Here is a 24,813-nt window from a genome sequence, read left to right on the forward strand (position 1 = left end):
TAGGTGTTCCTTTTGTTCAGGTGGGTAAGGGCAGTGTGGAGTGTGATTAAGATTGTGTCATCTGTGGATCTGTTGGGGCCGTATGCGAATTGGTGTGGGTCTAGGGCAGGGGAAGGCAATTCCAGTCCTCGAGGACCTGATTGATGTCACACTTTTTCTCCATCCCTAGCAAACACAGCTGATTAATCAAATTGCATTCTAAACTGAAGATCATGATTTGGGGCGGCAGGGTAGCCTAGTGGTTAGAGCGTTGGACTAGTAACTGAAAGGTTGCAAGTTTGAATCCCGAGCTGACAAGGTACAAATCTGTCGTTCTGCCCCTGAAGAGGCAGTTAACCCACTGTTCCTAGGCTGTCATTGAAAATAAGAATTTGTTAAAAAAATAAAGGTAAAATAAAAATAAAATATATATATTTTTTTACTGATTATTGGAGTCAGGTGTGTTAGCTGGGGCTGGGGCAAAACTGTTACACGAATCAGGCAGGACTGGAATTGCAAACCCCTGTTCTAGGGTTTCTGGCTTGATGGTGTTGATGTGAGCCATGACCAGCCTTTCAGAGCACTTCATGGCTACCAACGTGAGTTCCACAGGGCGGAAATCATTTAGGCAGGTTACCTTCGCTTTCTTGGGCACAGGGACTATGGTGGTTTGTTTGAAACATGTAGGCATTAGACTCAGTCAGGGAGGGGTTGAAAATGTCAGTGAAGACACTGCCAGTAGGTCCACACATGCTTTGAGTACACATCCTGGTAATCCATCTGGCCCCGCAGCTTTGTGAATGTTGACCTGTTTAAACGTCATGCTCACATCGGCTATGGAGAGCGTGATCAAACAGTCATCCGGAACAGTTGGTGCCCTTGTGAAATGCTTCAGTGTTGCCTGCCTCGAAGCGAGCATAAAAGGCATTTAGCTCATCTGGAAGGCTCATGTCACTGAGCAGCTTGTGGCTGGGTTTCCTTTTGTTGTCTGTAATATTTTTAAAACCCTGCCACATCCGACGAGCATCAGAGCCAGTGTAGTAGGATTCAATCTTAGTCCTGTATTGACGCTTTGTCTGAGGGCATGGTGGGATTTCTTATAAGCGTCCAGATTAGTGTCCCGCTCCTCGAAAGCGGCTGCTCTAGCTGTGCGGATGTTGCCTGTAATCCATGGCTTCTGGTTGGGAAATGTACGTAGTCACTCTGGTGATGACGTTGTCAATGCAGTTATTGATGAAGCCGGTGAATGAGGTGGTGTACTCAATTCCATTGGATGAATTCCTGAACATATTCCAGTCTGTGCTAGCAAAACAGTCCTGTAGCGTAGCATTCGCGTAACCTGACCACTTCCTTATTGAGTCACCTGTTCTTCCATGGCAGACAGCGTGTATGGCATCGTGTGGGCAAGTGATTTGCTGATTTCAACGTTATGAACCCATGGTGCCCGTGGGGTTATGCTATGAGCAGGCATAAGCTACAATGAACACATTGCATTTTATCGATGGCATTTTGAATGCACAGATACTGTGACGAGATCCATTGACGTGCCATTCATCCACAACCATCACCTCATGTTTCAGTGTGATGATGCATGGCCCCATGTCGCAAGGATCTGTACACAATTCCTGGAAGCTAAAAATGTCCCAGTTCTTCCATGGCCTGCATACTCACCAAACGTGTCATCCAATGAGCAAGTTTGGGATGGCCTGGATTGATGTGAACAGCATGTTCCAGTTCCTGCCAATATCCAACAACTTCGCAGTCATGTGAAAACCTTAGATTTATGCCTTATGAATTCATTTAAATTGACCGATTTCCTTCTATGAACTGAGTATAATCTTTGAAATTGGCTGCATGTTGCATTTATATTTTTGTTCAATGGTCAAGGATTTGAAGTGGAATGATTTATGCAATGCAGATGGAAACTACTGGTGCGTCAGATGGACAAATCACAACCCAGAACCTGTGAAAATAAGCAATGCGCATAATATAATGCACTTACCCTCAACACTTTATTGGGGAAAGGGAACCTGATAATTTATCACATCTGTTCAGTAATATGATTAAATCTTTACTCAATAAAAACCATCAGTTAGATTTAATAGATTCTTGAGGAATAAAGGGAGGACATCATCAAGCACAAAATAATGTTTATTTATCTCTTTAAACATGTACAGTCTTTGTGATTAGAGTGGGGCTGACTGGGTTGGTAAGGTAGTATAGTGGGAAATGCACAGCAGGCAGAAGCAAATCCCACACAGAGCTTTTTTGCAAGCCTTCCATAAGGGGGTGCATATTCAACAGGAGGCAATGTTGCGCAGAACTGATAGAAATGCAATGATCAGAAGCACGGTGCGCTATTCCTCAGATAATCGTATTGGCTCTATACAATTCATTTCTATGGATCTGAATGTTGCCTCCCAGTGAATATTCCAACAGAGGTTCTGCTCACTAAGCATAAGACAGGGAGGTGTAGCATTACTGTTAGATACAGGTAACAGAGAACAGAAATCTCTTAATACTAGAAGTATTTCACCAAAGCAGAAGACTGCATAATATCCTATAAAAGTCCAATTCAAACCGAATTGATGGAATAACAAACACTGATGTGAAATTTCAAAAACGGACAAAAAAAAAAATATATACAAATACTAACTACAGGAAAACTGTACAATTCACAGCTTTGCAGGACTGGAGTGCTGCAACCTTTAACTGGTGTGGTGGTTGTGAGATTTCTAGCTGGCGGTATAATAATAATAATAATAATCTTGCTGTATGGACAATATTTGAACAGTTTGAACTGTTCTGAACTGCTCTTTCAATGGTCAGGAGGATAAGGGGGAGGTTAATCCCATTATGTACAGTTGTTGGGATACATATTGAACAGTTGGTAGAGCACGGTGCTTGCAATGCCACGATTGTGGGTTCGATTTCCCAGACCACCCATATGTAAAAATGTATGCACGCATGACTGAGTCAGTTTGGATAAAAGCGTCTGCCAAATGGCACACATGATCATATTTTTACAAGTTGGGAACCCATTTCATACAGGCTATGGTTAGAACACAGGTCATGTGCAATTCTCCTCAATCAAGTATCCATGTTTCATTCTGAACAGAGGAATCAAACACTCAAAACCATAAAGAAAAGAAAGCCAGGGTATCAAAAACCACCTGGGAAATGATTCATAATTTAATAATGTCAACAAGGCAATATAATAACACTGCTTCACATGAAGATCTCATTGAGAAAACTTATCCTGTGAAAAATATATTTATTACTGGAGGGATGTGTATCAGCTTGTGTCGTGTTATCAAGTACCACGAGATACACACCCTAACGCCTCCTTTCCTTCTTAATGGATCCACCAGACACACTAGCAGCATCGACATCAAGCTCAAGAAACACAAAACAATACATTAGACGAGTAAATAAGAGGTAATTCCACTAATTAAATCACGTGTTTAATAAACAGGAGCCATGCTCTTGGCCAAACAGAAAATATTTTGCAGTTGTAAATGCAGTTAGTGTTTTCTTTGTGATTTGTAACTTACGTTGAACTAAAAAGGCAACAAAAAACTAGCTCCCGTTGCAGGTTCCTGGATAAGGCGTGTGGCAAGGCCACTACGAAAGCTAGGTGGAGGGGTGAAATTGCACTTTAAGTCTCGCTCGGCAAACCTGCCTCTGCTACATTCTGAGCTGGACACTACTGGCTCCCCTCTAAAAACAGACCTACAAATATTGAATGAGAATTCAATTGATCCATCCATTGGGGAACGTTGACTTGAATTGGAATGTTAATTCTATGAATTCTAACTCTATGCCACTAACCACTGCCCAATGAGTGGGTTTTGACTTATGTTCTCTCTTATTAACTATAGCTACATCAACTGCCTGTTCTCGCAAGGCAACTGTCCATTTCACGTCAATGGCGTTCTAAATTTCACAAGGGTGGCGTAAACAAAAGATTAAAAACATGATTTTATTACTTAAATAAACGCATATACTGTGTTAATAGTGCAGTGCTACAAGGGCATTCAAATATAAACCAAAAAGTGTCTGCAAAGCATAAAAAAATTAAGTGGCACTCAAGGCACCATTAAATAAAATGCATGTGATTTGGACAGGCTTCATTTCACAGAAAAAGCTATGTTCAAGGCACTCCTCCAGAGAACTTCACCTTAACTACAGGTATCCTGTCATCTTAAACCCTTGTATTCTCATTTCTAATGTAGTGTATTAAGGTTGACAAAACGTTAGTAAACGATAAAAAGCTTTCTGAAAACATTACTGCTTATTGGTTGATGGATTTGGTGAAAACGTCACATTGGTGACCGCTAATATTATTTGTATGACTGAGTTTAGTCAAGACCAAAGCAGTAGGTACTCTGATATATACACACACACACACACACACACACGCACACACACACACACACACACACACACACACACACACACAGGACATTTATACTGTGCACAAGCACACACAGGAAAACTTCAGGTGTTGTAGTTTATACATCTACCTGCACACTGGAGATTCACAAGCTCACAAGTTATTTACATGCATGTTACTCTTTGATAAAGCATCAAACCACATAATCAGAGCAGAGTGGAGCAGGACTATCCTGCATATAGGAACACTGGAGGGGTTGAGTAGTACAGTCAAGTAGAGGCCAGTACTCAGACACACTCTTATGTGTACTCAACACAAGAGTCATCCCATGTCATTTCAGCAAGCCATGACACCATCTCAGATTGTTCTGAAATCGTTTCTGTAGTTAGAAACATAAGATTGGCATTCTTGCAACATTGTTTAAATTTGAGAAATTAAGCTAATTGATTGTACCCAAATTGGCCCTTTTAAATGTATAGGATTCACATAGTACCAAACATACGATTTGGGTCAAACTTCTTCCTGCAATTGAGTAAGACACAAGGAATCCAATAAAAAAAAATGGTCAAACACCACCTACGGACCCCCCACACCAATCCCACCCAGTATACAGCAACAGTTCTCTATGTATGACTTTGAGTATTGCTTCTTCATCCTATGCAACATATTCCCTTGAGCCAAAGCCATTGGTTTTCTACCCAATGTTGTAAAGAAAATGTGATCCATTTAATAAACACTTAAATATCAGTGAAATTTAAAAAAGGGCGTGGCGATAAATTATACTTCAACAAATTGTTTGAGGAATGCTAATCTTATGTTTCTAACTACAGAAACAATTTTAGCACAATCAGAGATGGTGGTTGTCAAAATCCTCTTGTGATTCTTAAGGTGGAATGACCCATAAGCCATTTGTTGGTGCATCTAAATGTGTGGGCCCTACTTTATTCTATTTTCCATCCCGTCACCCCATTAAAAGTAATTACCGATTTCATTACAATTGTAACCCTGGAGTGAGAACCAGGGGGGACAGAGTGGAGTTAGGTTTATTAGCACAGAATTAGGTAAGACCTGATGTGAGGGTGCTGAGATCGAGGTGAACACTGGGGGCAGTCTGTTTTGAGCATCAGGTGCAATGGGGTGGGGTTTCTGGGTGCAAGATGGTGCTATTTGTCACATTAGGTAGTCCTGGTGTTAGGGCCATTCTCAGGGCTGTGCAGGGTAAGGGGGTATGCCTGCAACCCTGGGTTGGCCATGGTGGGGTAGGGCATTCCTCCCGCTGCCCCAATCATCCCCACAGGACTGGGCATACCAGACCACTGCTGGGGGTATAAGGGGCCGGGCACAACCCCTCCATAAGGACCTGCTGGTACCAGGTACCCGGGCTGGAGCATGGCAGAGGGGTTGGAGCCCAGGTCAGTGGGCATGGCTAAGCCTACAACGGTCAGTGGACAGGACAGAGGCAGCTGGAACTTGTTTGGAAGGATGGCACATCTCACCTGAAAGAACCAAAGGGGATGTTTAACATTGTGTACAGGGACTTTTGTCAACTGCTTTTTGATGAAAATCTAAAAGAGAGCACGGTAGGCTGCAACTCCCACACTGGTGATAGAAAAACACATAAAAAGTCTTAAGACTATGCCATTTACCTCCTGTGTGGCTCCTCCCATGGGCGTGGCTCGGCCCTCCAGGTCCTGCCTGCGTCTCTGCTGTTTGATCTGGTTCAGAGAGGGCCGTGGCTGATTGGCCGCCAGCGTCTCCTTCGTCCAATCATCTACCAGCTTGTGCAGGTCGTCCGTGAAGGTGCCTGGCTTCTTGTTGTTGCTGTTGTTCGTCTGGGCCTGAGCTAGAGCCGCCATTGGTTGAGGAGATGACGAAGGGGTGGGAACAGCTGGTGGCTGTTGCTGATTGGACGCTGTCGGAGTTGCACTGGCGCCGTGAGAAGACCCTAGAACAGAAAGATTTGTAAACTCTGCCCAGTTACACCCTACCGATGGAATCGATTGGCTGCTGTTTGTTAGGCCTTTTACAGTTGTCCATTAAGGCACTTTAACTACTTTCAGCCTGGGTAGAGCCTGTATATTTACTCAAATAGGCCAACTAATTGGGAATGAGGGAGTTTCTGTTTTTCAGTGTACCTTAAATGTCCCTTTGATTGGTAATCATTTTCTGGAGAAAGTTGAAATGTGATCTCATTTTACTGGTCAGCAAATGTCATTTTTTTCCCCCCTCAAATCCAACAGCCAAAGGATTATAGCATGGTTGAACCCCAACCACCCACCCAACCGATCTACCACAGTAAGACAAACAGAAACCATTAATGCTGACAACCACACAAGTCTCATTATTGAGCACTAAAATTTAGGCCAAACACCGCCATGCACTACTAAATTTAAAAAAGGATTCAAATCAATCTATGAAGGTGACAGTCCTTGTGCAGCAGTGCCCAACATTTTCAACAACATCTGGCATGTTTTCTTCCAGTGCCAAACACAACACGTGAATATAAACAGGTGCACATGCAAACAGAAAAAAAAGAGCGAAGAAGACAGAAAGAAGTAAATGAGATAGTTACTACTACTGCGTTCTTTGCCTAGACATAGTCGTTTCAGTGTGGACCCTATAAGGTAAAACAGCACAGAGACAGAAACAGTTAGGCCGGGACACACTAAACACCACAGGTCTGTGGACAAGCTGCTTCAAGCCACACACAGCTACCAAATCGGTTAAGGAGAGAAAGGAGTGGAGAAGGGGGTTTAAAAATCAGTGAGACGTAATGGGAGTGGGGGAAAGACTAGGTCCTATTCAATTGTGCAGTCATTCCAAAACGTTAACGGAAATAAAATAAAAGGAGCCAGAACACACAGAGAAGGCCCTGGGTATGGTGCTAGAGTACAGGTGGTTCGGAGAAGACTGGTCCACAGTAAGCTGGGGCAGGTCAACACTACCTCAGACCTTCACATTATATGCTCCGAGTAAACTTCTCCTGTCCTATTGTCATGTTTAAAACTTTTCTTTAAAACTTACTTGGAATAAGTCAATGTTTTAGGCTCCAGGCTTGTATTATTTCAGTTATTACATGGCATGTTAAAGGTTATAATGGAAAATGCAGTGTTGATAGTAAAGCTCACACACACACACACACACACACAGTGGAGAGCCGAATCACTAATACTGTAATTACTGGAGTAACAAGTCCCCTGAAGCTAATTTGTAAACAGTTCAACAATGCCTGTGAAACATAACATAAAGGAACCAAAAAAAGCACATAGAGACTATAGCCGGAGCACATCAGAGTCAGCACTTATCAAGACATGCAGGTAAAGCGGGAGAAGAGAAAGTAGATAATATTGATGATACAGCCCTTTTGCAGGAGCCAGTCTCCTTGAGTGCCCTGCCCCCCGCCTGCCTGCACCGTCCTCCCAGTCCAAATATGAGAGAGAGGGACCTCGACCAACGCAAGCCTCTCTGGAACCTGGCTGGCTATCAGGGGCTGGCTTTTCTCTTGGTATACAGAGGGGTTGTGGGCCAATGCGCCTCAATTCGAGACATACAATTAAGGAAGTGAGTAAATTAAAACACACATTAAAACACACATAGGATACACTCTCGCTCAGGTTTCAGATCTAGCGTCGCTCATGTTTGGAGAAGACTAGCTCTATGACAATACAGTATCCCAGCTAACAATTCTAGGGAGAGAGAATGTTTTTGTAAAATAACCTGTACTGTTCCCCTAAAGTTTGAGTGTCCAGTTTTTCATTAGTTAAAGGAACATTTGATCTATGTTAGCAAAATCAGTCTGAGAACCTCTTCGCATGTTTTGGTGTTAAAGTTAGAACATCCCCTTAATGTCAAAGAGAACTTATCTAGAACGTGGTTACAACATTCTTAGAATATACAACAGTGTTCTAGGCGTGTTTTATGAAGAGGTTGCAAGAACATTCGTGTCCAGTTTTCAGAGGGTTATTAGAACATGGCACCAAACATACACAGAACATTGTTGCCAATATTAAAATGTTCTAATTTTTTTTTTCTAGACAGGATTCATGAGAATGTTGCAAGAGCATTCCTGTGTCCAGTTCTCTGTGGGTTATGAGAATATTCCTTCAACGTCACATCCAAACATACACAGAACATAGTTGCCATTTGGTGGGACGTTGATGGAATATTCTCCTAACTCACAGAAAACTGGACACAGGAATATTCTTGCAACATACTAATTAACGTATCCAGAACATTAATATTTTATATTCTGAGAACATGGCAACCATGTTCTGTGTATGGTGGTACGTTGATGGAACATTCTCTTAACTGGACACAAATGTTTGTAGAATATAATTACGTTCTATTTGACATTAAGGGAATGGTCTGTTGGAAACATTCCAAAGGGAACGTTCTCTAAAGTTGTGGGAATATTTGTTGTTAGCTGGGATGCTTTTTTGGAGTCTGTTTAAAGCAGTGCGCAAAGCGTTTGTATGGAGGAAGGTCTAAACCCAAAACCACTTAGGGCTGAGGGGAGAAAGCCATGAGGACAAAACACAAAAGACATACGCTTGTGTTGGGAATAGGGAGTAGTGAAGAGGGTGAGGATGAGGGGAGAGGATCCACTATCTAAAAACATACATTCTGGTCAAGAGAAAAGATAGAGGTGAAATAAAGAGAGGAGAGGGATGGGATGTGTGAAGAAAAGTAGAAAATAACAAATACAAACAGATGGACAGAGACACGGGTCCACTGAGGAATCTAGCACGCGGTTTGCTACTAGATTTATAGGTCACTCTCTCTGACGTTTGGTGGTATACCGTCCATCCTGTAAAAATTAATAGAAGAGGGAAGAAGAGAAGAAACAAAGAGACACTTCTGTAAAAGTGCACAGAGACTTGGGATGAGAAACCCCCACCACTAACAGCAGCAGCACCAGTACAGGGTACAGCCACATGGGCTAAACGAGCAACAAGAGACAGCCTGCACATTCACTACAGGAACAAGTTGTCACTATGCACTGGTCAGATTACCTTTCCCAAACCTATCCAGACCTTTACCATGATGAGTGTTAAAACTGCTGACACCTCAATGGAAGCTGTATACAGTATAGTGGCAGTATTTTGGCATGGGAGACGTGTGATGCAACTCTCACCTTGTGTACATTTGCCTAAAAACATTTGCTTTGGATGAAAGACTGAAATCATGACTATTTGCAATGCAGCAATTACCATGTCTCCTTATGAGACTTCCGATTCAGACAGTTTACAATATTAGAGCTTAGAATACTGAAGCTGATGGTCTTGTGTTGTTCTTCTTGTTCAGTTGTTCCTCAGTACAAATCAGTGTGTTTGAGTATGTGTCCACATCTCAGTGAGTGACACATTTGGGTGTGTTTTCTTTTGGTATATTATCCAGTGAGTGAGAGGTGAGATGCATTCTTAGGTACAGGTATACGCCAAATGTGTGTGCTATGCCACAGTGTGTATACCTTGTCCTTTATGTGTGTGTAGGTACCTTGCCCTGGGCCAGCGTGTGTGGCCATGCCACCACCATAGATGCTGTCAGAGGAGAGGGAGCCCTTGAGAGAACAGGGCTGCTGGGTCTGAACGGGTTGTGGGGCCGTGCTGGGCAGAGTGCTGCTGGTACTACTGCTGCTGCCACTGGAGCAGGCAGAGCCATCAGACACGATGGAGCTCTTAGCTGGAGAGCCAGACAAGCCCGGTGCACTCTCACCTTCAGAGAGAAATACCAGATAAGCCACAGAGCCAGCTTTATGGTGAAGTGGGGATACATTTTTCATTTATTATTACCACATTTCTAATCCTCCCAAATCTGCTCACAAACTCACCTTTCTCTCACTCTCCTCCCACCTACTCTCATCCCCCTCTATCAATCACACCTCTCTCCCATCTTCTCACCACTGTCTGACACACCCACACACCTTTCCTCTCACCGGCGGTGGTGGTGTTCAGGTTGTTTTTCAGCTGCTGCACCGTGGGGTTGAGCAGCTTGCCCGCCTTCAGCTTGTGTTTGCTGGCCCTACGTCTGCGGCCACTAGGGGGCGCAGCGTGAAGCAGGCCTACACCAGGCGGCAGGGCTTTCCCCACCTCTTTATACAGATGCTCGATCTCATTCCTCTGGAACGCCTGCAGCTCTGAGATCTCCTTCATGTGTCTGGGGAGGAAGAGAGTGCAAGAGAAAATCTACATGCAATAATATGGAAGAATGTATTCCATTTCCTCCCCCAGTTGGAGAGAACTGTTGATTATATTGACTCATACAATTTAAAAAAGGTCACTACATAGCAGTTAAGTAGAACGACAGATTTTTACCTTGTCAGCTCGGGGATTCGATCTTGCAACCTTTCGGTTACTAGTCCAACGCTCTAACCACTAGGCTACCTGCCGTGTAATGGGCTACAAACCTATCCAGGGCTATGAAGGTTACAGTGGTTGATAGTTTGCTATATTTCAAATGGGTTAACATTGACCCTGTATGAATTCATATTTGTGTGTGTGTGTGTGTGTGTGTGTGTGTGTGTGTGTACACATACTTTTCCCTCAGCCTCTGCAGCTCCTTCCTCATGTCCGCATCCTCAAACTCAGAATCGTTGTCACTGCTGATGTACGATGCGAGGCCGGGTCCAGGCCGCGAGAGGGCGTGGCCATTCGCTACCGCTGGTTGCCGGCTCGGCGAATCAGAGCTCTGCACACTGCTGCTGCGGCCCGTGCGGCGCAGGAAGGCCACCGCCCTCTTCATGAGGTCACTTCCGCTGTGTTCCGAGAGTGCGTGGACTGGAGGCTTGTGGTGGGCAGGGGGAGGGGCTAAACTACTGGTGTCCTCCTCCCCTGAGTCAGAGTCAAAGTGGAAGGAGTAGTTCGTGGCAGCATCAGCAGTGTGGGCGCGTGGGAGCAGGGTGGGGGTGGCGTTGGGGCTGGGAGTGTCCTGGTAGAAGTCTGGCGGGGCTGAGTAGCGGTGGCTACAGTGAGGTTTAGCTGTGTTTTCCAGCCCCTCTTCGGTGGTTATCACTGAGAACCTGCCCACGGCCATACACACCTGGTCTCGCCGTCCTCCCCCCTCAGCTGCAGCGTGAGAGCCCCCCGAGCCACTAGAGGGAGCCGTGGAGCTGCAGGTGCTGAGACTTCTGCCCTTCTCTAAACGACGGATGATGACATCTGGAGGAGTGGGGACAATCTGGAGGGGGAGAAAAGACCATGATCAAATTGAAACTGAGTAAACTATTTAAACATTTAATATCGTATTGAATAAACTGTTAACTAGATCTAAATCTTGAGAAAAATATTACCTACGTCAGAAGAATAATTAAATCTAATAAAATAGAAGTAAACTTTGGTTTACTCAAGATGGCTTCTCTTTTCAGAATGTTTAGCTATGGTAAAGTTACCTGAAAACGGTTCTTGGAGCCATAGGAACTGGAACTGCCCATCATGTCAGTGTTCAGCACACCTTTACAGGCGTGACAAAATATTGAAACATTAAAACAATTGAATCACTTTGGAGTCTCCCCTAAATAGTCCAAAATAGATACACAATACATAGGATAATTTCATAGAAAAAGTGTGTTTTGGGATGTTATTTACCTGCAGAGTCACTCCGGGTATCCAAACTATCTGTACGCTCAGGGATCTGAGGCTGAGAGTGGGGGGGAAAGGGGTATTTGGTCAATAGTATGAGGGTTACAGGGTGTTTGTCTAGCCATTGTCCTTCTCTGACCGCTGCCGTGTCTAAATATATCAACGGCCATCCCACCCACACAACCCGCATCAGAGATCAAACCGCCATGAGTGCAGAGTATAATGTATTTTATCTGGCCAGCAACCCTGAGCTCTACTTCCTCTGCTAAACACAGTACCAGTCTCACAAAAGGCTGCGAGTTATAATTGCCAGTGATTACAGTCAATGGCTGAATCAATATCACACTAGGGATTCACACACAGACATCAGATCAAACACTGCAGCTGCCCCAATCGGAATACGCGTGCGCACACACACGGTGCATCTTTACCAGCAGCTCTCCCTTCCTGGGGAGCCCCCCCTCTGTGATGGTCTGGCTGTCAGGGACAAGGGGAGAGCTGACCCCCTCTGTGCTGAAGCCCTGGAGGTCTGAGGCGGTGCTGGAGGGAGCAGATGGGGCATACTCCTGGTACAGCAGGTTCCTCAGCTTCTCATCGAGAGTCTTGATTGTGCGGTCCACAAATTCCACCCTGGGGGGGCCCTCTCCATCAGACTCCCCCAGGCCCCCACCACCTCCACTCCCAGATCCACCAGGTCCATCCTGCTGCTGGGAGGCCTGGTGGGCTGGACTCTGGGGCTGTGATGGTGTTGTGGCTCCACCTCCTCCACCCACCATGCTGGGTGTGGAGTAGGGCTGCTGCAAGACCACAGGTTGGTGGGAGCCCAGACGGGGCGGGTCTCCTGACAGGCTGGCCCCCTGATTGGGTAGACAGGAGGAAGAGCTGCTCGCCCCTTTATGTCCCACCCCATTCACATCCAGAGACACGGGTGGAACAATGGGGCAGCATGGGATGTCTGTTACCATGGAGACACAGGGCTTGTGGTGGCCCACAGCAGCAGTGGTACTATTGGTGGTGGGTTTGGTTCCAGAGGCCTGGGGCTGCTGCATTCTGGCCTTGCCCACATTGGGGTCCTGAGGCTGAATAGAGCTCTGAGGTACAGAGAGGGCAGAAGGGGCTGGAGTAGGGGCTGTGGTGGTCAGGGCAGGAACAGGAGTACTGCAGCTGGACCTAGACAATGACATATCAGGAGCCTCTGTAGCAGAGAGAGCAAGGGAGAAAGAAGAGATGAAATTAAAGAGTGGAGTCAAGGAGAGAGATGTCCTGTGGGTGTGTGAGGGTATTACATCTCTTCCCCCATCAGAGCTCTGTCAGTTAGAGCACAAAGCCTGCCCTTCACCACAGCCACACTAGCATTACATAACTGACCCCTACACAGCACATACAACACACACTCATTAGCTCATTCTCTCACACACGCAGCTTTATTCACCCGTGTGTGTGTGTGTGTGTGTGTGTGTGTGTGTGTGTGTACACGCACCCTTGGCTGTAGAGGCGTCTGATGAGGTCTTCTCCCTGTCTGGCGTGGGCGTCTCGGCCACGGGGCAGATAATGAACCAGCGCTTCCCAGTGTGGAGGACTGCCAAGTACACAGAGACAAAGACACACTCCTAGATCCAGATCTACTAGCAACAACAGAATAGAGCTAGAAAGGGACCCATGCACTGAAATTCAGATGAAATGCAAATACAGGAGAAAGAGAGTCAAATTTATAAACTACCAAATTATGTTTAGAGGAAGAGAACGGGGGATAGAGAGATTGATTGGGGAAGACATGGAAATATAGGCCAGAGAGATGTGAAATAAGAGTGATTGAGAGCTGAAGAGAGATTGCAGTCCCTATGAAACAACCAGTCACCCTCTTCATCTCCACTCCTGACAACCTCCCAGAACATTTTAATCTGCTGTGTCTGGAGGTTCAGGGAGAAGCTGTAATGTGCTATGTAATGCATCTGAAGTGGGTTGAGAAACTAGAAGATTAGTGGTCCTGGAAGACCTCAGGGAGTGCAGGCATTTGTTCCAGCTTATCTCTAACATGCATAATTAAAAATCATTTGAAAACCATGATTAGTTGATTTTCCTGAATCGATGTGTTACAGCTGGGCTTGAGCAAAAGCCTGCAAACAATGTGTAGCCAGGAGGTAGCGAAACCTTACCGTTCTGCTGGTAAACAAGCTGTGGTGAATTAGGTGTAGCAGTCTTTGAACCCTAGAAAGGGAAAGAATCGTTATAAATGGCTGGCGCTAAAGAGTATAACTTCTAGATAACGAAGCTTGACCGGATTCTCTCAACAATGTCATCATGTTGGCCCCCGGATGGTTTGTTGGCAGCCCTGCTCAGAGTCATCTTGAGTGTTTTGAGGGTGCCAATTGCCCCCCCCACCCTCCTCACCTCTCCCCCCAGTATGACTGTTCCGTGGCTCTGTTGAGGACTGCCCATGTGGTCAGAGCTCCTCTCGCCCTCCGTGTCTTCACTCAGCAGATCCTCAGCCTTGTCCACAATGTCCTTCAGCTGCTCTATAAACATCTCCTTCTCCAGGAGCAGGATGAAGTCATTCTCCACCTGGGGGACAGAGAGAGACCATCCATCAGTATTAAATCCCCTTAAGTTGGTAATAAATGGACTTTCCTTTGATAAATATTGGACTAGGCCTATGTGAATTGAATGAGTCACTAAAAAGTGTTTGAAACCTGCCTTTCCAAAACTGGGCCAGAGGTATCAGTTTTGGAAACATCTATAAGATGTTGGGGGATTGAAACACAAAAATCATGTGCAATAAAATAGGAATCCACATACAAAAAAAAAAGTGTACCCACCCAAAATGAACAGAACAGGAGTTTTTAGAGAGAGAGGAGACAGTTTGCTGCAATGCAGTGGAAAAGAACAGCATCATAGGGAGTTTCAGTGCCTTGAGACATGAAAGAGCATCTCCCTCACTAGGAGCTAGCAGGCAGAGAACACAAACACAGTTTAGGAAGCCGGCTGAAAGAGGTAACACTTTCTCTGGGGCGTGGTGGAACATTTTTGGAGCTACTGTGTGCATCTGTAGGTGCAGCAGCCCCACAACATAAGTGGGTGTTCATAAGGATATTCAGGACTACACAAGCTTGTGTGTAGGGGTGTCAAATCAGTGAGTCTGTGCTTGTGTGTCTCAAAAGCCTGTAGAAGTGTATGTAAGGAAAAAATAGTTTCTCCACAAATCCCATGGCTTTACCGTGCATTTGGAAAGTATTCAGACAACTTGGTTTCACTTTACAGCCTTATTCTAAAATGGATTAAATAGTTTTCCCCCCACTCACACACACACACTACTCCATAATGACAAACAGGTTTTTAGAAATATTTGCAAATGTATTAAAAACAATACAGGAATTTCACATTTAAAATACAGTACTAGTCAAAAGTTGACACCTACTCATTCAAGTGTTCTTTATTTGGACTATTTTCTACGTTGCAGAACAGTGAAGACATCAACACATATGGAATCATGTAGTAACCCCCTCCCCCAAAAAGTGTTACATCTAAATACATATTCTATTTGGGATTCTTCAAAGTAGCCACCCTTTGCTTTGATGACAGCTTTACACACCGTTGACATTCTCTCCCTTGTTAAAAGTTCATTTGTGGAATTTCTTTCCTTAATGAGTTTGTGCCAATCAGTTGTGTTGTAACAAAGTAGGGGTGGTATACAGAATATAGACCTATTTGGTAAAATACTAAGTACATATTATGGCAAGAACAGCTCAAATAAGCAAAGAGAAAGGACAGTTAATCATTACTTTAAGAAATGGTCAGTCAATCTGGAAAATGTCAAGAACTTTGAAAGTTCCTTCAAGTGCAGTGGCAAAACCCATCAAGCACTATGATGAAACTGTCTCTCATGAGGACCACCACAGGAAAGGAAGACCCAGAGTTAACTCTGCTGCAGAGGATAACTTCATTAGAGAGTTAACTGCACCTCAGATTGCAGCCCAAATAAATGCTTCAGACACATCAACAGTTAGACTGCATGAATCAGGCCTTCAAGGTCAAATTGCTGCAAAGAAACTACTATTAAAAGGACACCAATAAGAGAGACTTGCTTGGGCCAAGAAACACAAGCAATGGACATTAGACCGTTGGAAATCTTTCCTTTGGTCTGATGAGTCCAAATTTGAGATTTTTGGTTCCAACCGCCATGTTTTTGTGAGACTCAGAGTAGGTGAACGGATGATCTCGGCATGTGTGGTTCCCACCATGAACCATGGGGGTGGTGTGATGGTGCGTTGCTGGTGACACCGTCAGTGATTTATTTAGAATTCAAGGCACACTTAACCAGCATGGCTACCACAGCATTCTGTAGCGATACGCCTTCCCATCCCATTTGAGTTTAGTGGGAATATAATATATTTTCAGCAGGACAATGACCCAACACACCTTCAGGCTGTGTAAGGTCTATTTGACCAAGAAGGAGAGTGATGGAGTAATGCCTCCACAATCATCCAATCTCAACCCAATTGAGATGAGTTGGACCACTGTGACAAAAAAAGCAGCCGACAAGTGCTCAGCATATGTGGGACCTCCTTCAAGACTGTTGGAAAAGCATTCCAAATGATGCTGGTTGAGAGAATGCCAAGTGTGCAAAGCTGTCGTCAAGGCAAACGGTGGCTACTTTGAAGAATCTAAAATATATTGATTTGTTTAACACTTGGTTACGACATGATTACATATGTATTATTTCATAGTTATAACTATAACTATAACTACTAATAACTTAAATGAGTAGGTGTCCAAACTTTTGACTGGTAGTGTAAGTATTCAGACCCTTTACTCAGTACTTTGTTGAAGCACCTTTGGCAGCGATTACATGCTCGAGTCTTCTTGGGTATGACGCTACAATCTTGGCACACCTGTATTTGGGGAATTTCTCCCATTCTTCTCTGCAGATCCTCTCAAGCTGAATGGGGAGCATTGCGGCACAGCTATTTTCAGGTCTCTCCAGAGATGTTCGATCAGGTTTAAGTCTGAGCTCTGGCTGGGCCACTCAAGGACATTGAGACTTGCCCCAAAGCCACTCCTGCGTTGCCTTGGCTGTCGTTGTCATGTTGGAAGGTGAAACTTTGCCCCAGTCTGAGAACCTGCTTGAGAGCACTCAGGACCTCTGCACTGTTCAGCTTTCCCTAGATCCTGACTAGTTTCCCAGGCTCTACCGCTGAAAAACATCCCCACAACATGATGCTGCCACCACGCTTCACCGTAGGGATGGTACCAGGTTTCCTCCAGACGTGACGCTTGGCATTCAGGCCAAAGACCAGATAATCTTGTTTCATGTTCTCAGAGTCCTTTAGGAGCCTTTTGGCAAACTCCAAGTGGGGTGTCATGTGCCTTACTAAGGAATGATTTCGTCTGGCTACTGGCCACCATAAAGGCCTGATTAGTGGAGTGCTGCAGAGATGGTCGCCCTTCTTGCAGGTTCTCCCATCTCCACAGAGGAACTTGTGAGCTCTGTCAGAATGACCATCAGGTTATTGGTCACCTCCCTGACCAACGCCCTTCCCCCCCCGATTGCTAAGTTTGGCTGGGCAGCCAGCTCTAGGAAGAGTTTGTGATTCCAAACTTCTTCCATTTAAGAATGATGGAGACCACTGTATTCTTGGGGACCTTCAATGCTAAAGTTAAGTTGTTTTGGTACCCTTCCCCAGTACCGTTCCTCTACACAATCCTGTCTCAGAGCTCTACGGACAATTCCTTCGACCTCATGGCTTGGTTTTTGCTCTGACATGCACTGTCAACTGTGAGGCCTTATATAGACAGGTGTGAGCCTTTCCAAATCATGTCCAATCAATTGAAATTTACCACAGGTAGACTCCAATCAAGTTGTAGAAACATCTCAAGGATGATCAATGGAAATAGGTTACACCTGAGCTCAATTTTGAGTCATTGCAAAGGGTCTGAATACTTATGTATATAAGTTATAAACCCGTTTTTGCTTTGTCATAATGGGGTATTGTGTATAGATTGAGGGAAATGTTTTATTTAATCCATTTTAGAATAAGGCTGTAACATAACAAAATCTGGATAAAGGGAAGGTGACTGAATACTTTCAGAACACACTATGTGCCATTGCAAGCGTTTCCACTAACCGTACCATGTAAGTGGCGATCTCCTCAGGTGCGTCTCCGTCCAGGTCAAACTTGAAGGTGACCATCTTGTGGTTGTGGGTCTCCAAGTGACACTCAACCATCTTATCCCCTGTATTACACACCTGGACCAGGGAGGAACAGAGGTCAGACATGGATGTGTGGTGTGCAGATTGATAGACTCTGTATGCATGTGCTGTGCTCACATTGAGCATGCTGAGTTTGGGCTTGTTGATCTTCTCTTGGCGTGAGCGGGTGCGTGTGGAGCGGCGGTGGGGTTTCCGGACCTTGCCCTCGCCCTTCCCTGACCCGTGTCCCCCCTCATTACCATCGCTCATCTCCTTCCCTGAGGTGGCATCGGAGTTCACACTGGGTTACAGAAGAGCGGGAGACAATGTTAAGGAAAAGTCAACCAACTCAAAGTCAAACGCAGTGGGTTGAGACAGTACTAAAATCCTGCACGAAACCAGAGTACTGAACAGTGTGTACACTTCTCCGATGTGCACTTTAAGGGTCAGCTGCGTACCGAAACTAAACCAGGTGGTGGATTAAGGGAAAGCCCACACGTTTTCGGCTTCAAGAGAAATAGTTTATAATAAAGCGAGACAAGGGTCTTTGTTACACACCGTTCTTTATAACACTTAAATTAGGGAGCAGAAACAGTATCCAGATTTCCCAGTTGTCAAATTGGTATGCCTCTATACTATAGTGCTAGACAACAGAACAGAACACATGCCCAGAAAACCAGGCTGCATTCCACAACACTCAATCCCTCTGTTCTTTTCATTCATCAACCACCACATCCTGCATCACAACAAGCCTGGGCAACACTCGCTCTCTTGCTAGCACTCTCCAAAACCATAAGTGATGTCTATGGGATGCCCGTTGCTAAGCAACTACCACTGATGCCCCACCACCAAACCTTACAATAGTTGGATTACCCTTATCCTGAGAGACGAGGATGATCAGAGTCACTGAACAAGTCTCCTACCACACCACCAAATAGCCATCATACCTGTCGTAGGAGTAGCTGGCCCCTGACGCCTGCTTATCTGCACCAGGATCCTGCAGACAAATCAAACAAAGTGAGTACAACAGGATGAAGGGCTGTTCATGCTGTGAACAGAGCATGGAAACATTGAGTGTGTCACTACTAGCTAGGTCATAAACAGAGATGAGGGAGAGTTGTGGAATATTAGGTTTCTACAACATATAAAAAGCACCACTTCCTATTATCTTTGATCTCCTGAAAAGAAACTATCCTTTCTGTGCCCCCAAATGTTTAGATATACTGGGAAAGTTACCAGGTGGTAAGCTAGTTAGCTAATGAGATAACGTGACTGAATAAGGTGTCAACAAATGCAACCAAAAGGCACAATTTAACCAATGTATGGTTGGGGCGGATATTTGGCGTGCAGGGATATTGGTGATGTGGTTTGAGGAACAGGTAGAGGGGGGATTTGAGGGCTTAGGGTGGGGACGTATAGGTCAGGTCAGTCCTCCATACCTCCAGATTGGACTCTGTTAGAGGCTGTGCCGAGGTGACCGTGGTCCCTGTGCTGGCACTGGCCTGGTTCTGCTGTGTCAAGCTGGTGCTGGCAAGCCCAGGTCCTGCTGTCTGGGAGCCTGGCGGCTGTGACGCTGGAGCCTGGGGTTGGCTCTGGTTCTGGCCTAGTGCCTGACGCTGAGACAGGTTTTGGCTGAGGTTCTGGTCAAGCTGGGCTGCGGCAGCAACTGTGCCCCTGTCCGGTCCACTATGTATGGGAGAGGAGAAAACTGCAGGATGGGTAGGCTGGGAGGGGTGGACTGGATCTGGAAGCTGGGTCTGCTGCTTGACCTGTTGAGGTAGGGAGGAACAAAGTATATTATAGTAGGGGAGGATGCCACATGAACATGCTGTCAACATTATCATGTCAACATACACAAAAAGAATAGCTAGGTATGGAAAAACAGATATGGTACCCGACTCCAGTTATACCATAAAAACCTTGGTTAAATTCCAGCCCTCTTACGGTGCCTTCAAAGTATTCACACCCCTTGACTTTTTCCACATTTTGTTGCGTTCCAGCCAGTATATAATATGGATTAAATTGATATTTGCTTTCACTGGCCTACACATATCCCATAATGTCAACATGGAATTCTTTTTAGATATTTTTACAAGCTAATTAAAAATGAAAAGCTAAAAATTAAGTATTCAATCCCTTTAGTTATGGCAAGCCTAGATAAGTTCAGTATTAAAAATGTGCTTAATAAGTCATAATACGTTGCATGGACTAACTTTACATGCAATAACAGTGTTTAACATGATTTTTGAATGACTTCATCATTTCTGTACCCCACACATACAGATAATTGTAAGGTCCCGCAGTCAAAACAGTGAATTTCAAACAGATTCAACCACAAAAGACCAGAGGTTTTCCAATGCCTCAAAAGAGCACCTATTGGTAGATGGACACAAAAACAAAAAAAAGACATTGAATATCCCTTTGAGCATGGTGAAGTTAATTACACTTTGGATAGTTTATCAATACACCCAGTCACTACGAAGATACATGCTTCCTGTCTAACTCAGTTGCCAGAGAGGAAGGAAACCACTCAGGGATTTAACCATGAGGCCAATGGTGACTTTAAAAATAGTTTAATGTCTGTGTAAGGAGAAAACTGAGGATGGCTCAATAACGGTGCTGTGGGTGTCCTGCAGGGCAGGTAGTTGGCCCCAGGTGATGCGTTGGGCAGACCGCACCACCTCTCTGGAGAGCGCTGCAGTTGTGGGCAGTGCAGTTGCCATAACACAGCCTGACAGGATGCTCTCAATTGTGCATTTGTAAAAGTTCTAAGGTTTTAGGGGCTAAGCCAAATTTTAGCCTCCTGAGGTTGAAGAGGTGCTGTTGTACCTTTACCACACAGTCTGTGTGGGTGGACCATTTCATATCATCCGTGATGTGTACACCAAGGAACTTGAAGCTTTCTACCTTCACTGCGGTCCCGTTGATGTGGATAGGGACGTGCTCCCTCTGCTGTTTCCAGAATTCCACATTCGGCTCCTTTGTTTTGTTGACGTCGAGTGAGGTAATTTTACTGGTGCCATTCTCCCAGGGCCCTCACCTCTTCCCTGTAGGCTGTCTAGTCATTCTTGGTAATTAGGCCTACTACTGTTGTGTCATCTACAAATTTGATTTTTGAGTTGGAAGCGTATGTGGCAACGCAATCATGGGTGAACAGGGAGTACAGGAGGGATCTGAGCACGCACCCTTGTGGGGCCCCTGTGTTGAGGATCAGTGAAGAGGTGTTGTTTCCTACCTTCATCACCTGGGTCTGGCCAGTCAGGAAGTCCAGGACCAAGTTGCACAGGACGGGGTTCAGACCCAAGCCCCATAGCTTAATGATGAGCACGGAGGATACTATGGCATTGAATGCTGAGCTATACTCAACGAACACCATTCTTACATAGGTATTCCTTTTGTCCAGATGAGATAGGGCTGTGGATCTATTGGGGCAGTAAGCAAATTGAAGTGAGTCAGGTAACTAGCCTCTCAAAGCATTTCATGATGACAGAAATGAGTGATATGGGGCAATAGTCATTTAGTTCAGTTTCCTTTGCTTTCTTGGGTACAGGAACAATGGTGGACATCTTGAAGAAAGTGTGGACAGCAGACTGGGATAGGGAGAGATTGAATATGTCCTTAAAACACTACAGCCAGCTGGTTTATGCATGCTATGAGGATGCAGCTAGGGATGCTGTCTGGACCGGCAGCCTTACGAGGGTTAACCCACGTCGGCCACAGTCAAGGAGAGCAAACAGTCCTTGGTAGCAGGCCACATCGGTGGCACTGTGTTATCCTCAAAGCGGGCAAAGAAGGTGTTCAGCTTGTCCGGAAGCAAGACTGTCCGCGACATGGCTGGTTTTGTAGTCCGTGATTGCCTGTAGACCCTGCCACATATGTCTCGTGTCTGAGCCATTGAATTGAGACTCCACTGTCTCCGTACTGATGTTTTGCGGGGAAATAAAGTAGACTGATTGTATTCGGCCATATTCCCATTCACCTTGCCATGGTAAAATGCAGTGGTTCGCTCTTTCAGTTTTGCGCCAATACTGACATTTATCCAAGGTTTTTGGTTAGGGTAGATTTCAATAGTCACAGTGGGTACAACATCTCCTATACACTTCCTGATGAACTCCGCCACCGTATATTCGTCAATGTTATTCTCAGAGGCTACCTGGAACATATCCCAGTCCGCATTATCAAAACAATCTTGAGGCATGGATTCCGATTGGTCAAACCAGCGTTGAATAGAGATGTGTCATCTATTTGCGCACTCTTGACATTCTCTCAAGCAGCTTCATGAGGTAGTGTTAAACAAATCTAAATACATTTGAGATTCTTCAAAGTAGCCACCCTTTGCCTTGACAGCTTTGCACGCTTGACATTCTCTCAACCAGGTTCATGAGGTAGTCACCTGGAATGCATTTCAAATAACATGTGCCTTGTTAAGTCAATTTGTGGAATTTCTTTCATTCTTAATGAGTTTGAGCCAATCAGTTGTGTTGTGACAAGGTAGGGGTGGTATTTATTTTTTAACCTTTATTTTACTAGGCAAGTCAGTTAAGAACAAATTCTTATTTTCAATGACTGCCTAGGAACAGTGGGTTAACTGCCTGTTCAGGGGCAGAATGACAGATTTGTACCTTGTCAGCTCGGGGATTCGAACTTGCAACCTTTCAGTTACTAGTCCAACGCTCTAACCACTAGGCTACCCAGACACAGAAGATAGCCCTATTTGGTAAAAAACAGTCCATATTATGGCAAGAACAGCTCAAATAAACAAAGAGAAAGGACAGGATCATTACTCTAAAAACATGAAGGGCAGTCAATCCAGAAAATGTAAAGAACTTTGAACATTTCTTCAAGTGCAGTCGCAAAAACCATCAAGCACCATGACGAAACTGGCTCTCATGAGGACCGCCACAGGAAAGGAAGACCCAGTTACCTCTGCTGCAGAGGATAAGTTAATTAGAGTTTCCAGCCTCAGAAACTGCAGCCCAAATCAGAGTTCAAGTAACAGACCTCTCAACATCAACTGTTCAGAGGAGACTGCGTGAATAAGGCTTTCATGTCTGAATTGCTGCAAAGAAAACACTACCAAAGGACACAAATAATAAGAGGCTTGCTTGGGCCAAGAAACACAAGCAATGGACATTAGACTGTTGAAGGTCTGAAGTCCAAATTTTAGATTTTTGGTTCCAACCACCGTGTCTGTGAGACGCAGAGTAGGTGAACGGATGATCTCCACGTGTGGTTCCCACTTTGAAGCATGGAGGTGGGGTGATGGTGCTTTGCTGGTGACACTGTTTTGTTTAGAATTCAAGGCACAGCATTCTGCAGCAAAACCATCCTATCTGGTTTGGGCTTAGTGGGACTATAATTTGTTTTCAACAGGACAATGACCCAACACACCTCCAGGCTGTATAAGGGCTATTTGATCAAGAAGGAGATGACCTGGCCTCCACAATTACCTGACAATCAGCATATGTGGGAACTCCGTCAAGACTGCTGGAAAAAGCATTCCAGGTGAAGCTGGTTGAGAGAATGCCGAGAGTGTACAAAGATGTCATCAAGGCAAAGGGTGGCTACTTTGAAGAATCTAAAATATATATTTTAATTTGTTTAACATTTGTTTACTACATGATCCCATATGTGTTATTTAATGTAGAAATGTACAATGTAGAAAATACCTTGAATGGGTAGGTGTCCAAACTTTCAACTTCTACTGTATGTAAATTATATATGTATGTATTTAATGTTCAATACATATGCAAAACCTGATTGGTATTGTCTGTAGATGGGTGAGAAAAAACATCTATTTAAATCAATTTTGAATTCAGGCTGTAACAAAATGTGGCATAAATTAAGGCGTATGAATACTTTCTGAAGGCACTGTATATTTACCTGTCTTAATGGCTGAGAGCTGTGCAGAGCAAGCTCAGGTGCAGCGGCAGGGTGTGAGTATGTGGGGTGTGGGTTGTGTTGAACAGGTAGGGCAGAACGGTCTGGGTTCATGTGGTGCGTATTCTGCAGTTGTGTGTTCTGTTGTCTAGGGAGTGAGGCAGGGTGTGAGTGAGTAGGTTGTTGTGTGTGGGGGTGTGTCATAACACTCTGTTGAAAAACAGCAGGGTACATCTGCAGGTGCTGTGGCAGTGTGGGTGCTGCCATGGCCAGCAGGGTTGTGGATGAGGGTATCAAGGACACAGAGGTGGGTGGCACCAGAGCGTTCAGGGGGCAAGGGGCGAGACAGAGGGGGGCAGAGTGGCAGGCTGGCCTAGGGAGAGGTAGAGAGGGGGCAGAGATGGGGCAGTGGAGGAGGGGTAGGACTGGGGAACATGGCAGGGGTGAGGGTAGGAGTCACATCCAGCCAGAGGTGTCACCACTTGGATGTTGGGATACGGTGAGGGAAACTGGGAGAAGAAAATGGTAGAATATGAAAGCAATCAGAAACCAGGGTCTGGAGTATGGAACCCAATGGTGTTTCCAGTTATGTTCCATACTGCAAACCGATCAGGCAAGCAAAAGGCAAACATACCATATTCCCAATATAGTGCACAGCTTTTGACAAAAGCACTGCACTATGAGGTATAGGATGCCATCAGACAAAGAGATACCCCAAGCTATACTCAACTAAGAACCAAAGTATTCTCAGCTTGAGGAGGCCAGTTAAAAAAAGATATATACAGTACCAGTCA

The 24,813-nt window shown here is 44.9% G+C and overlaps 1 protein-coding gene across 9 annotated transcripts in view; it reads right to left on the reverse strand.

The window, feature by feature from the left end:
• Positions 1 to 2,112: 2,112 nt before the first annotated feature.
• Positions 2,113 to 24,813, reverse strand: part of LOC118359613 (serine/threonine-protein kinase WNK2-like) — a 63,249-nt gene continuing 40,548 nt past the window's right edge. For 5 of the 9 annotated variants that reach the window (XM_052481972.1, XM_052481974.1, XM_035738161.2 and 2 more), the window contains 17 exons: positions 19,579 to 19,908; positions 19,087 to 19,136; positions 18,278 to 18,440; positions 18,080 to 18,196; positions 14,344 to 14,514; positions 14,109 to 14,160; positions 13,433 to 13,531; positions 12,384 to 13,147; positions 11,959 to 12,010; positions 11,763 to 11,824; positions 10,911 to 11,551; positions 10,299 to 10,531; positions 9,872 to 10,090; positions 9,084 to 9,182; positions 6,948 to 6,992; positions 6,022 to 6,320; positions 2,113 to 5,871 (listed from right to left, as the gene is read on the reverse strand). In XM_052481972.1, coding sequence (XP_052337932.1) covers positions 5,551 to 5,871; positions 6,022 to 6,320; positions 6,948 to 6,992; positions 9,084 to 9,182; positions 9,872 to 10,090; positions 10,299 to 10,531; positions 10,911 to 11,551; positions 11,763 to 11,824; positions 11,959 to 12,010; positions 12,384 to 13,147; positions 13,433 to 13,531; positions 14,109 to 14,160; positions 14,344 to 14,514; positions 18,080 to 18,196; positions 18,278 to 18,440; positions 19,087 to 19,136; positions 19,579 to 19,908 — 3,717 coding nt within the window. In that variant the 3' untranslated portion in view covers positions 2,113 to 5,550. The remainder of the gene's footprint in view (positions 5,872 to 6,021; positions 6,321 to 6,947; positions 6,993 to 9,083; positions 9,183 to 9,871; positions 10,091 to 10,298; positions 10,532 to 10,910; positions 11,552 to 11,762; positions 11,825 to 11,958; positions 12,011 to 12,383; positions 13,148 to 13,432; positions 13,532 to 14,108; positions 14,161 to 14,343; positions 14,515 to 18,079; positions 18,197 to 18,277; positions 18,441 to 19,086; positions 19,137 to 19,578; positions 19,909 to 24,813) is intronic. The other 4 variants (XM_052481973.1, XM_052481976.1, XM_052481975.1 and 1 more) reach the window with 4 other exon arrangements.

This window comes from Oncorhynchus keta, chromosome 27 (assembly GCF_023373465.1).
Source record: "Oncorhynchus keta strain PuntledgeMale-10-30-2019 chromosome 27, Oket_V2, whole genome shotgun sequence".
NCBI classification, from domain to species: domain Eukaryota; kingdom Metazoa; phylum Chordata; class Actinopteri; order Salmoniformes; family Salmonidae; genus Oncorhynchus; species Oncorhynchus keta.